At 47.7% G+C, this 13,628-nt stretch overlaps 1 protein-coding gene across 1 annotated transcript in view; it reads right to left on the bottom strand.

Moving 5' to 3' along the window:
- LCP2 (lymphocyte cytosolic protein 2) overlaps positions 1 to 13,628 on the bottom strand; it is a 49,986-nt gene that overhangs the window by 29,343 nt on the left and 7,015 nt on the right. The window contains exons 2-3 of the mRNA XM_021698195.1: positions 10,581 to 10,643; positions 5,272 to 5,318 (exon numbers count right to left, since the gene is read on the bottom strand). Of these exons, the coding sequence (XP_021553870.1) occupies positions 5,272 to 5,318; positions 10,581 to 10,643 (110 nt within the window). The remainder of the gene's footprint in view (positions 1 to 5,271; positions 5,319 to 10,580; positions 10,644 to 13,628) is intronic.

The raw sequence follows: 13,628 nt of genomic DNA, 5'->3' as shown, positions 1-13,628 counted from the left end.
GGAGGAGGAGATGGGAGAGGAGATGGGGAGGAGGAGGAGATGGGGGAAGAGATGGGGAGGAGGAGGAGGAAATGGGGAGGAGATGGGGGAGGAGGAGGAGATGGGGAGGAGGTGGGGAGGAGGGGGAGGAGGAGGAGATGAGAGAGGAGAAGGAGGAGATGGGGAGGAGGTGGAAGAGGAGGGGGAGGAAGAGGGGGAGGAGATGGGGAAATAGATGGAGGAGGAGGAGATGGCCTGCTTTTCAGTGGTTCCTTGTGCTTTACCAAGGGCAAGTGGAGGTCCCCTCTGCATTTCGAAATCAACTTTGCTGGTCACAGAAGTAAGAAGGAAAGTATAAAAAGGAAGGCAGGCAGAAAGGAGGGCAGGGAGGGAGGAGGGAGAAGGCCAGGGCAGAAGGCAACAGGAGAGGAAGTGCCAGAGCCCATAGAGCACAGGAAGAGTCGGTTGCTCCAGGAGCCATCTCTTTGTTGCCTACGTTGTTGCCTGTGTTCCTGTCTGTTCAAGGGCTTACAGTGTAAACACATTTCTCACCAGACCTCCCACAGTAAGAGCTTTAGAGAGCGTTCCTTCTTCCCCTCTTCCAGGCCCTCCTGCGCGCAGGGGAGCCTTGCTGCCTTGACTAGCATTTCAGAGGGCAGGCTGCTCCCTCCCAGGGCGACAGGCTCCCAGGCCCAGAAGAGGCGAAGTCTGTTTGCGGAGCTGGGCACCTCCAGCTCTCTGCCCTCCTCACCGCCCACCTGTCCTCAGTCCACCTCTCTGCCGCCCCACGGGCACCCAGCGCACATTCTCACTCTGGCTCCGGCTCTTGCTCTGCATTTCTTCCTTCATTTTATTTTACTTACCTTATTTTTTTAGGTTTCATTGAAATTCTAGTTAGTTCACATATACTGACTGATTAGTTTCGGGGGTAGGGGTCAGTGATTCATCAGTTGCACGCAACACCCAGTGCTCGTTACATCACGTGTCCCCTCCCCTGTGCCCCTCACCCAGTTACCCCATCCCCTCATCCCCTCCCCTCCAGCAACCCTCAGTTTGTTCCCTAGAGTTAAGTCTCTTATGCTTTGTCTCCCTCTCTGTTTTCATCTTATTTTATTTTTCCTCCCCTACCCCTATGTTCACCAGTTTTGTTTCTTAAATTCCACCTATGAGTGAGATCATATGATAATTGTCTTTCTCTGATTGACTTATTTCACTTAACATAATACCCTCTAGTTCCATCCACGTCATTGCAAATGGATTTCATCCTTCTTTAAAGGAACACAGGGCTCCACCCCTAGGGGTCAGCCTCCTTGAACCAAGAGCCAGACCTCTGGAAGGTCTGTCCTTGTCACGTGAGAAGCCAGGTGTGGGTCTTGGGACCCAGGGAGGTGCCTTTCACTGTCATCTCAGGTCTCAGGGCAGAACCATCTGTAGGAGGGCCTAGCGTGGTCTCCCCGCTTCTCAGCCTTGTACCCCCCTATGACTTTACACGTAGTATTTTACTTGTGCTTCACAATTATTTTGTGATACACAGATCATTCCCGTGTTTATCACCAAGGCACTAAGAGAGGGACTTGCCAAAGGCCACATGAGCGGGTGTAATGTGGAGCTGAGCTGGGAAGTCAGGTTTTCCGGGCTTGCTTTGGGGGAGAAGGAGTGGCCATCAGTTGAGAGGAGGCATTTCTCCTGTGGGGAAGACCGGCTACCTGGACAGGGATCAGCCCATGGATGGGAGAGGGAAGGAGCAGGGTGGAGACAGACCTGTCACTCTAGCAATTCTGTGGGGAGGCTAAGTCACGTTCTTTAAGTGGCCCAGGAATGGCCTGCTCACCTCTGGGTCCCTCCCTTGGTCCTCGCGCTCTCCTTCTTTCCCTGCTGTTTCTCAGGCAGGCTGACTCTGCTATTAGGAGGCCTGCAGCTTCAGCAGGAGCATGGACAAGTAACCAGTTATTACCGCATTCCCTCTCTGATGGGATCTTCGCTTTTCCTAGCCTAATTCCACTCTCGGGAAGGGGCACAATGGGGCCTCATGGTATAGACACATCCAACATCTATCTGTTACCTACACCACCATCCCATCACTCCCTTCTCCTTATTTTTTTTTAAGTTATACTATGGATTTAAATATAAAACTCATCACATTTTTAAAATAAACTCCAAATCGGCATCAGCAGACCTGAACATGTATTCTACTGATTTAGCCAGATAAGGCTCAGCTATACCATGGGTTTTAAGCCCGTCCCTATAAAGGAGGCTTAGTTGTTTTATTTAAAAACTCTCCTCCATTACAGTATTTGGGGTGTCTCTAGGAGGAACTGTCCGAGAGTGTACCTGTATCTGCAGACAAAGTCTTCCTCACCAGAATCTACCTTCTTACAAATCTATTTAATAGAGGGTTTTTTTAAGCATGGGGGAAGAAAATCCCGATATTCAGAGGAGTGTAATCTTGTTTTGGTCTGCTGTACATTAACACAATTTCTTTCCCGTAGCCCCTTAGGGTAATGATTATGGCCAATGAACCTATGTACAAGGGAACAGAACAAATCAGTATTGAATATCTATCCGCATCAAGGACAGCATCAGGCAGCTCATGTGGACTGCCTCCTTTAAAATCCAGCACTCCCCCATAGTTAGTTCTTTTCCCTTCTACGGATGAGGACACAGGCTCAGAGGGTTGATGAGACTTCCCCAAGGTTCCACGGCTGGTGGGAGACAGCGTCCGCTTTAGAACTTGGCTCTCTTGCTCCGAAGCCCATGCCTTTCAATCCTCCCCCTTTGGCAGGATAGCATGATTAGGAAAAACTTAGAACTGTACTCATTGGGATTTTGCATAAAATAACAGGAACCGCTGACACTTGCTCAGTATGTACTGTTATTTCCCCATTATTTCCTCTAACCTTCCTGCTGACTCTCTGAGGTAGGTTCTGCTATTATCCCCATTTTACAGATGAGGAATCTGAGGCTCAAGGAACCCAGGCAACTTGCCCACAGACTCACAGCTAGTGAACGGGAGATTTGGGTTTCAAGCACTCTGACCTCAGAGCTTATACTTTCACTCACTAAGCTCTCCAGTCTGCCTGTTCACACCTAAAATTATAACCCCTAGAAGAGCGAGCCTCCACAGTCATCTTTTATTTTACAGACTTGGGAAACTGAGAGTGGACGAGGGACTCATCCCAGGCACAGAACTCTTAGTAAGTAGAGCTGGGATTGGTGCTTGTTATCCACATCTACCAAGAGGGTCGGTAACTGTTCGAGAGTCATCGAATCAGGGCAGCCTGGACCTTCCCTAGATGCCTCCCCCACTACTCCCCGTTCACCTTCGTGCCCCATGGGCAGCTTCCTAGCTTGTCTGGGGCACACATGCACACACTGGACAGGGATTCTGTTTCCGTTTTCAAATGGCTAAAGAAATGCCCCACCCCTACCGCACCCGCAACACGAGTGTTTACAGTCCGCCTTCCACACTAACTAGCAACCACTTCTCACCCGCCTCCTTCTCCAGACACTCTAGCATAGCTCCAGACATCAAGTGAGCCCAGCCTTAAGGTAAAAAAGGATCTTCCGAGGTGAAAGTGCCTTCCTTATCTCCTTCCTTCCACTGCTCTGATTCAATCCCCTCTGCCCTGCGTGTTCAGGGCCGTGGTCCTCGCTGAGGCTCCTATCCCATGAGTGGGGTCAGGTCCCTCATCCGCTAGCTTCCTTCCCTGCCTTCAGCTGGGCCCTCGCCTGCCATCTTTTACATTGCCCTGGAGAAAGCCAAGACGCCAGCTTTATCTCCCTGTTCTCCCTGCGGCCCTCACCTCCCCAACCCTCTTAGGCTCCTTAGGACAGCTCACAGGACCCTTCTCATTTGTGACCAGTTCTGCAGCCTCTTTGCTTGGTGTACCCCTAGCTGCTTTGACCCACTTGCTGTTCAATTCAACTCCCTGGTGCCCATGCCTTTGCAAGATAGTCCCCATTCCTAGAGTATCAACCCATTCTTCATCTGACCACTCCTGGCATATGTCAGGATCCCACTTAGCTTCCCTGCCACCCTGAAGTCTTCCCTGAATGCCATGGGGAAAGTGACTTTTGCCTTCCTACTCCCACGGAATGTGGACCTGCATACGCCACAGCACCGTTATAATTGTTGTAGGATTGCTTTGTATATCTGACCCTCCCACTAGAATGTGTGTCTTGAGGTGGGGATTCCGCCCCTTAACAAAGGCCTGACACATTATATTGGCATCTAGTAGCAGTTCATTAAATGAATGAAGTATTAGTGTTGTATGGGAACCAAGAGATGCAAACCCAAATGTGCTCAAGACCAGGTACATATATATTACACAAATATATTTTATTACACGCTTATTATGTATATTAAGAATATATTACAAAAATCAATATTTCTAGGGACTTTTGATAAGTTCAAAGATTGGACATCATTGGGTCCAAATGGACTGGAGCCGAGTAGTTGCAGCTCTCGTGGGATGGAAACTATCATCCTGATTTGCCACAGTCTCTAGCACTTCCTAGTTTTTCACCAACAATGAGGCTTTGTGTTGATGACCTCTTTTCTCATCATACTTTACTATTATATTTCTTATAGTGGAGAAATATTTCTTCATACCCATAGTCTATCCAAAGGTGTTAAATGAAAGAGAAATTGAGAGGACTTCGTATTTTTCAACCTGACCCATTTTACACATTTGTATCACCCGTCTGGCTCCGGCAAGCATTTGGGTGTGTGAGACCTTTACTAGAGCGGTGAAAATACACGACACGAGGTGCATGATACCTCTCATTTCAGCACCCACGTGGGGCCTCGGTAGTGCATCACGGCCCCCCTTGCTCGCGATTCTTCTCAGGATGGTGCCCCCGACAGCCATTCAAGCAATGAGTATTGACAGCCAGAATGATGTCCACTGCCATTCTTCATCTAGTCCAACTCTGTCATTTTACTGAGCTGGAAACTGAGGTCGGGAAAGCTTAAGCAATCACTGATCTGGTGTGATGCCCTCATGCCCAAGCCGCCCCACTGGGAGAGAGGAAATGAAAACCCGGTCCCCAGTCAGGCTTGTCTTTGGCAAGAGCAGGCAACACACCAGCTGGGCTGAATCTGTTACTTCTTTTTCTCAACCTATCATGAAACTTCTCTTTCCTGTGCCCTGCCCTTGCCTCTCCCCTTCAAACCAACTCACTCTCCTAGTTCAAACCAACAGTCATAGATTAAGTGTCTCAGCACTCCCTGGACTACTTCCCATCCCAGCCTCATTCCCCAACACACAAGAAATTGGGGGGAGTACTTACGGCACCCGGAGCTTAGGGAACTTCTGGATGTCATTTTCTGTCAGGTTCTGAAATCAAGACACACGGGCGGGTTACAACCCACACAGGAAGGGCTCTGGCCCAGGTGAGGAGAGTGAGGTGAGAAATGGAGTAGTGGGGACTGCAGCAAACTGAAGAGCCCACCTCCCCACACCTACCCAAAGCGACAGCTTCTAGATGTTGCATAAAACACCGGTGGGCCTGATGTGGCCAGATCTACTTTTTCAAAGGGAATCCCCAAATCTGGATTTAGGTGACATTTCCTGAGTTTGAAGTACTGACAAATAATTTTACGATAAGAAACAAACATGATGAGAGCTAAATTGTAGAACCAAACAACCTGTTTTGTGGGCTGATTTTGGTCACGCTGCGACCTCTTCCCTAGGCTCTTACCCCAGACTTCAGGGTCCCTCTCAGTTTCCATATGGAGAAGCTATGAGAAGCCAGCCTGGAGAAGGGGTCTGGGCCCTTATGCCACCATCACACCCCAAAGCCTCTCTCATCAGGGTTATTGGTAGCGTTCTCTAGATGTGGGGATACAATAAAGAGGCTTTCCTGAGGGAACAGAGAGGGGAGAGGAGAAAGAAACCCATATCTGTGAAGAACTGACTCTGGGGCTCTGCCTTACTCACACCCTGATTAACCCTCATGTCAATCCTGGGATTTAGGAACCATGAGTGTTCCCATTTTACAGGTGAGAACGCTGAGGCTCTGGGATGTTAAGGGAATTTCAGCTTGTAGGTGATGTTACTGGGGCTGGAGCCCGACTCTGTGGCATCCGTGGTCAGTTTTCTTCCTGCAAACTTCCCTCTTCCCACATCTGATCCCTTTGAGGGACATGGTGACCCATGCTGGAGGGGAAGAGGGTGGGAAGGGTAAGACAAGGAGGTATCCCAGAGCAGGAGAGGCAGTGTGCCAATCGCAGAAACAGAAAAGAGAGTGAGCCCACTTTCCATGGAACGAATGCTGAGCCACAGAAAGGGATCCACTGAAGTTCTAACCGAAGCTGGAAAACAGGTGGTTAGGGTGAAAGCTCTGTAGTCAGACAGGCTGGGTTGGGATCTTGGTTCATCCATTGAACAGCAGTCTGATTTGGGGCATACTCTTAAGCACCCCAAGCCTCAGCTTCCTTATCTGTAAAATACTAATAAGGGCCACCTTTCAGGGGTTGTGAGCACTGAATGAGATGAAGTGGGTCGTGTGCTTGGCTCGGTGCTTGGCACACCCTCTGTGAATAATTTACATGAAAATAAATAATAATAAGCTGGGGTCTGGCTGTCTCTCAGAGGTTAGTTTTTGCCCCTGCTCCCGCTCTGGGCTGGGAGCCACCTGGCAGGTTGTTGGTTGCCTACGGGAAAGAGCTGGGCATGCTCCCCTTTGAGCCCAGTGGTGCCTGGGCTGGGGCATCTTAGCAATGAGTCCATTGGGCTCACCTGCTGCAGCTCTTGGGCACAGTGTCTGACCCAGCCCCCTTAGCAGACCTGGCAGCAGGGTTGGGGCCGGAGTTTGCCCAGAGTCCTGAGACAATCGGGCTTTTGGTCAAGCTTCTTAACCTCTCTCTTTTTTTATTTTTTATTTTTTTTTAAGATTTATATTTCGGGGCGGGAAGTTGGTGGGGAGGGAGAAGGAGAGCGAGGAGCCTGACATAGAGCTCAATCCCAGGTCCCTGAGATCATGACCCGAGTCAAAGTCAGATGCTTCACCGACTGAGCCACCCAGGTGCCCTGGAAGAGAGTCTTAAGTAGATGCCACGTTGAGGGCAGAGCCCAACACAGAGCTCAAGACCCTGAGATCACGACCTGAGTGGAAACCGAGAGTTGGACTGTGCCACCCAGGTGCCCCTCTCTTTTATTCTTTTTAATGTCTCTAAGCAGCAGCTTCTCCTTCCTCCAACACCAGCCCCTCTCAGGGATGTGCCAAGACTCATGTTCAGAGTGGCATGGTGAGTGCAGGCTATCTGGGGGCTGCCAGGGGGCTGGTGGCCGCATACAGGGTGGTTGGCGCGCCTGCCTTCTGTTTGGCCTCACTGAGGATGTGGGCTGAAGAAATCTGAGCAAGAGTGTGAAGGAGAAGGTGGACTTGAAAATGGCTGGAGATGCAGAGGAGCAGGATGTTAAGGAAGAGAAAGGCCTTTAGAACAGGACAGGAATGGAGAGGAAAGATGAGAGACGTTTAAACAGGATTTTCAGAGAGTTCTGCCGCATAATGTAACCCCTTCTCTACCTCCTTCTAAAACCTCCAGCCACTCGGGGGTACCCGTATGATCCCTTGTGCCTTTGCAGGAGCGTGATTAGGTGCTGAGTGTGTCCTCAAGATGGGCCCTGCCTGGGGAGGCGACGTATGGGTGCTGCTGCCTGCCCACCTAGTACCCACTCTCCCTTGCTCCCTTTCTGCCTGGACCTGGATTTCATTTGGGACAGTAAATGTGCCATGTCCACAAACACTTCCCAGCAGATAGCGGAGGTCATGGGACTCAGGTGCGCCCAGTGAGATATAACCTGAAGTCTACTGGATGGAACTTCTGGAAAAGTTACTACTTTCCTGAATAGGAGGGGAGGCATTCCCCACGCAATTTTGTGCCTTTTACTCTTTGCCCTGCCCCCTTCCTCCTGCGTGGAATGTGGATGTGAGGTCTGGAGGTGGCATAGCCAACCTGCAGACTCTCCGACAAAAGCCACAGGCGTTTTCCACAGACTAGATGGGTTGGGGGGGCTGGGTTCCCAATGACTGCGTTCAGCAGCTCACCAGCCCCTAGTGCCTGCTCTAGATTCCTTATCACTTGAGAAAGATAAACCCCTGTTTGGTTAAGCCACTGTGGTCAGGTTTCTGTTAAAGGCAGCCACATGCCTTCCTAACTGACACAGTTCCAAACACTTTTTTCCCTCTCTTTCAACCTTCTGTAAGTATGGCACCCCCTTCCCCACCAGAGGAGGTTCTTCTCTTCTCACTGGGAAACCAAAATAGGAGCAACACAGATACAAGGGACCTACTAGCCCCAACAACGAAAAGAGAGAGAGAAAGAGAGACAGAGAGACAGAGACAGAGAGAATGCGGCCTTCCACTGCTACCTTCAGGAGCAGAATGGTCCCTGATATTACAAAACCAGGAGTAACGGATGAGAATTTAGAGCTCCACCCAGAGCTCACGCTGTACCCAGAGCACCTGGGGTGGACGGTGGGTTTCAGGAGAAGCTGTCTTTAAACACCCCAGTTGCGGGGCCAGATACCGGGTTCTGCTCCCTGTTCTCCTGGTTCCTAGTGCCCTTCTTTCCATTTCCTCCCGCTCACACGATAAGCATAATATGTGGCAGTCTCCAGGGACTGATAGGTCCTGGATACAGGAGCAGAGGAGACAGCAACTCTGATAGCATCTCTCCGCCACGGAAACAACCCGGTCCTAGCATGCCCGAGCTTCACACAGGGAGTCTTGTGGGGACTGGAAGGGACTGTCACCCATCAATCCAACGTGCTCTTGCTCAGGAGGAGAAGAGAGAGAGGCTCCGAGAAGGCAAGTGCTTGCTCAAGGTGATCCCAGAGCATCAGGGCTGCAAGCAGGACCATCCTCAAAGAGGTCTTACTCCCTGTCCACTCAGCACCGATAAGTCTCAGATCTCAGTTCTCAGTGGTAAAGGCACCAGAAGGAAATATTTACATTTAGTACTAAGGTGCCAAGATCAACAGCAACAAAATTCCAGGTATTCCCTAGGCTCAAGGCTCAGTATGAAGAAATAACATTGTTAAAAACTCATGCAGTATTAAAGTAAATTAAGTGTGTGCTTTAGTCCAATGACTAGGCATGGGACTTAGAAAATTCACATCAGCCTCTGTACACATTTCCTCAGTTGCAAATGGGGTGGTTGGAGCCTTCCTGAAGATAGTTTTTTTTTTGCCATAAAACAGGCTTCTGGAAGGCAGAAATCACACCATAGTCATCTCTATATTCCCAGGATGTGGCATGGTCCTGTATGTAAAGGGAGCCCAGGAAAATGCTTGTGAGGTGAATGGATGGGTGAATTCATGCATGATTTAGGTGAAACAGTGAACACACGTGTCTTACATGGCACATGAAAGCAAAACTCAGACCAGTAGGGTACAGTTTGGTCTCAGCATGAAACTTAAGAGCTGCCTAGAAAGGGGCAGATGAATATGTGTGGTAGTGAGCACACCATCCCTAAAAGAATTCAAGCAGATGTTAATGGCAGGGATGCAATATAGGAAATGGTTTGGAGTGCTGGGCAGAAAGCTAGAGCTCATAACCTCTCTGGCCCCTTCTAACCCCCAAGTCTTATGGCTGCTGACCTCACTGCTGCTAACCACGCCTTGCAGGGAAATACAACTTACCTTGCCCTCCTCACTCCTAATCCAAATTGGGAGCATCTACCCATGAGACTTTTGAAGTCTTGTCCCCACTTCGTTTGAAGGGCAAGGAAGCATGAGATGGGAAGGGGGTAGACTGGTACAGCTGGGGTCTGTCTCACCCATAGGCAAAGGTGACATTTCAGGGGAAATGCTCAGACCACCTCCCAGCCACTTCACACCTCTCAAAGCTCCAGGTATTCCCTAGGCTCAAGGCTCAGTATGAAGAAATAACAATGTTAAAAACTCATGCAGTGTTAAAGTAAATTAAGTGTGTGCTTTAGTCCAATGACTAGGTATGGTCTCTCAAAGCTGCCTCTCTTTCCATTCAAGGGCTTAGTCCTTCACATACGACTGCCTCTTAGTATTATATTAAAGCTCTTTGCAATATAATGGAGTAAAGAGAGTCCTATCACATGTGTTTAATTGGCAAAAAACTATGTGAATTTGGTGGAGAGAAAGAGGGATGTAATGAATAATGAGGGAGATTTCACATTTTATTCCATTCAGTGAGTATGTACTCCAGCATGAGAGATGGGAAAAAAGAATCTTCTGTTCTCCTAAATGGTCTTTTTTCCCCTTAGGCTTCTCAAAGTATGGTTGGCATTTGAAAAGATTTTCAAGGTGTTTGTGTGTGTGTGTGAGAGAGAGAGAGAGAGAGAGCTGTACTTGGATTCCTCCTTACACTTTGACTTTAGAATGTACCTTGGTATCAGTGAAAGCCTGGGAGGTATCCTGGATAGCAGGATCCTGAGAGGTGATGACAGCAGGGGCCATATAAAACCTCAGAAGATGGCAAAGGGCTGTGTGGGGATCCTGAAGACGGGCATTGACCCTGAGTATCCCCAGGAACAGGGTAGACCAGTTGGCTCCGCCAGGATTGGTTAACTTGTGGAACAGCTTTGGTCTTAATGTGTCAAACTGGCCAGCACTTACCAAAAACCGCTGCCCATCAATGTGATGCTTTTTCACTGCCTTCTCACAGTCCCTGTAGTTCAGCTGCAAAGGGGAGGAGAAGGTGCTGTCAGTGGCGGGCAGGTGCAAGCCATTAGCTCCCCTCACTTGCCTGCCCCAGAAGCTTAGCAATTTGTGGTACTTGTGGCTAGCCAGACCCCTACCCCCCTTCCCCCCACTGTAACAGACGGGCCCCATCCCTACCTCAGCTCTGCTTTCACTTGCCCCTTGGGACTCTCTGAAATGGAGAAATTGCCTCCGTCTAAAGTTTTGGGGCCAACCTCTACAAAAAGAGAGTGCGTTTAAGCCTACAAAGTCTGGCCACATGCTTCTCAGACACTCAAAGAAGAGGTGAGAAAAAGAAAATCAATAGCAACCATTGTGTCACCACCAAAAGGCAACCTTGGAGAACATTCGATGTGTTTCCTATAGTGCTTTATTCTGAGCCATCTCTAAACATAATGGAGGTTATCACTCAGGATAAGATATTTAATCTTATCCTAACTTTTTCTCTTAAAATTACCTTAAAATGGTAATAGAGGCATTGCCTCATGTTATCACCGACTTACTCTAAACATTGTTTTCTTTAATTACTCCCTTATTGCTGATCATTTAGGTTGTTTACCAAACAATTGTTCCAATAGTAGTAATAGAAACTGCTGATAATTACTGAGTGCTTGCTATCTGGCAGGCACTCTTCTGTGTATTTTAACCAATCTTAAGTCTTTAATCTTCACATCTTCCAGAGAGAGTCAAAAGTGCAGAAAGTTAAGTAACTTGCACGAGGTCCATGGGTAGCAGGTGACAGGGGTGACAATCGGGCTTCAGAACAAGGCTTTAATGTTCTCCTTTTTGTTAGTAACAGGGTAACTTATAGTAAGTAAAGCGAACAAATTTAAGTGTACCTTAATACACCATCCAGATCAAAATATAGAAAGAACATCATGGATATCCTTCTGCACACAGTTTTTTTGCTCTATTTAAGATAAATTAAGCTGGATTCTCAGAATAAGTTATAAGATCAACAGGAATGATCTTGGCTGCTTTCCCAAAGAATCACATCAATTGACAATCTTATCACTTTTCTGTTTCACCGTATTTTCGACAGCCTAAGAACTTGCATTTGAAATACCTCCAAATGTGATACTTTGGGCTGGAGTATTTAAGGTGAAATGTTTGTCCTGGAGAATCTTTGGTTCTCATCACAAGTGTGAGGCTCACAATTTGTGGCAGACTTCTTTTGGGGGCAAATCACGGTCTTTTTTTTTTAATGGTCAATCAATCTAAAAAGTGAATATAATTGTTGTAGTCTTTTGGCTTGAAAGGGTGGGATAAATGTTAGAACACTCAGAAAAAGCTGATTTCGAGGTCAGTGTGGAACATGAGCAACATCTGAGGCACCATGAGCATCCTTTCTATTTCCATGCAATGGGGTAGAAGTAGTTCTTGGAATATCCAGCTGACTTTAATTCATCATTCACTGTCATCATTTTCAGATAAAGCTCTGATTTTGCAGATTGTTGACTTTGACTCTACATAGACAGATAGCCCTGTGGACTGAGGCCTCTCTAGAAGTTTGATTCTGATAGTAATACCTGGGCCTGGGGGCTAGAATCTGTATTTTTAGCAAGCACATAGAGGATTCTATGAGCACCCAGCTTTGGTAGGCAGTGGTCTAGAGCAGGTACTTGGTGTTATAGATGAGACAACTGAGGCCCAGAGAAGGGAAGGGATTGGCCTAAGGTCACACAGGGGGTTGGGAGCATAGCAGGGATTAGAAATGGCTCTAACCCAGTGCCTCACCATGGCATGGCCAGGGATGCTCTCATGCCAAGTCAAAAGAAATTGGAAGGGTTAGGGGTGCCTGGGTGGCTCAGTCGGTTAAGTATCTGCCTTCAGCTCAGGCCATGATCCCAGGGTCCTAAGATCAAGCCCCACATCTGCCTCTCCCTCTACCCCTCGCCCTGCTCTCCTCTCTCTCAAATAAATTAGGAAAATCTAAAAAGAAAGAAAGAAAAAGAAAGAGAGGAAGGAAGGAAGGAAGGAAGGAAGGAAGGAAGGAAGGAAGGAAGGAAAGAAGGAAGGAAGGAAGGAGAAAGAAAGAAAAAGAAAGGAAAGGAAGAAAGAAAGAAAGAAAAGAAAGAAAAAGAAAGAAAAGAAAGAAAAGAAAGAAAAAGAAAGAAAGAAAGAAAAAGAAAGAAAGAAGAAAAGAAAGAAAGAAAGAAAGAAAGAAAGGAAAGAAAGAAAGAAGAAAAGAAAGAAAGAAAGAAAGAAAGAAAGAAAGAAAGAAAGAAAGAAAAGAAATTGGGGTTAAAAAATCCAAAATATGACCTCTGTCCTCAGGGACTAGCTTTCCAGACAGAGGAGGAGCTACACATATCTAAGACAGTAAGACACAAAAGCCTGCCAATCTGCGTGGGCATCCCCAGCTAGGGCCCAGTAAACAGAGCAGGAAAGAGGGACTGTCAAACATGAATTGGTCCCCCTCAAGCTGCTGAATGCTGCACACACCATATCTCCTTTAATTCTTTTAACAATCCCATGAGGGTATTTGCTGTTAGCGTCTCTATTTTACTGATGAGGAAGCTGAGGCTCAGAGAGGTTGTAGTAACAAAGGGAAGGTCGCCAAGCTAGCACGTGGTAGAGCCAAGATTCCAACCAAAGTGTCTGACTCTAGAGCTGACTGGGAGGTGTCTCTGAAGAGGTCCCAACCTCTCTGCTTCAGTAGAAATTGCACCTGGCCATGGATCCTTTGAATAGGATAGTTGATGACTAAGATCCATCCCCAAATGACTCCATGGTCCATGGTCAGTTCACTTGATATTTTCTCTCTGGAGAAATTAAGGTGCCCAGGATTTGAAGGGCATCCATCTGAGTCTGTTGGGGATGGGACTTTCTGGATCACAGATTCCCTTTAATCTCCTCATCCTACCATCGTTTTTCTTCCTTTTCTTTTTCTTTCTTTCTTTCTTTCTTCTTTCTTTCTTTCTTTCTTTCTTTCTTTCTTTCTTCTTTCTTTCTTTCTTTCTT

Source organism: Neomonachus schauinslandi, chromosome 7 (genome assembly GCF_002201575.2).
Source record: "Neomonachus schauinslandi chromosome 7, ASM220157v2, whole genome shotgun sequence".
Classification (NCBI taxonomy): domain Eukaryota; kingdom Metazoa; phylum Chordata; class Mammalia; order Carnivora; family Phocidae; genus Neomonachus; species Neomonachus schauinslandi.
This window is presented reverse-complemented; position numbering and strand designations above follow the sequence as displayed.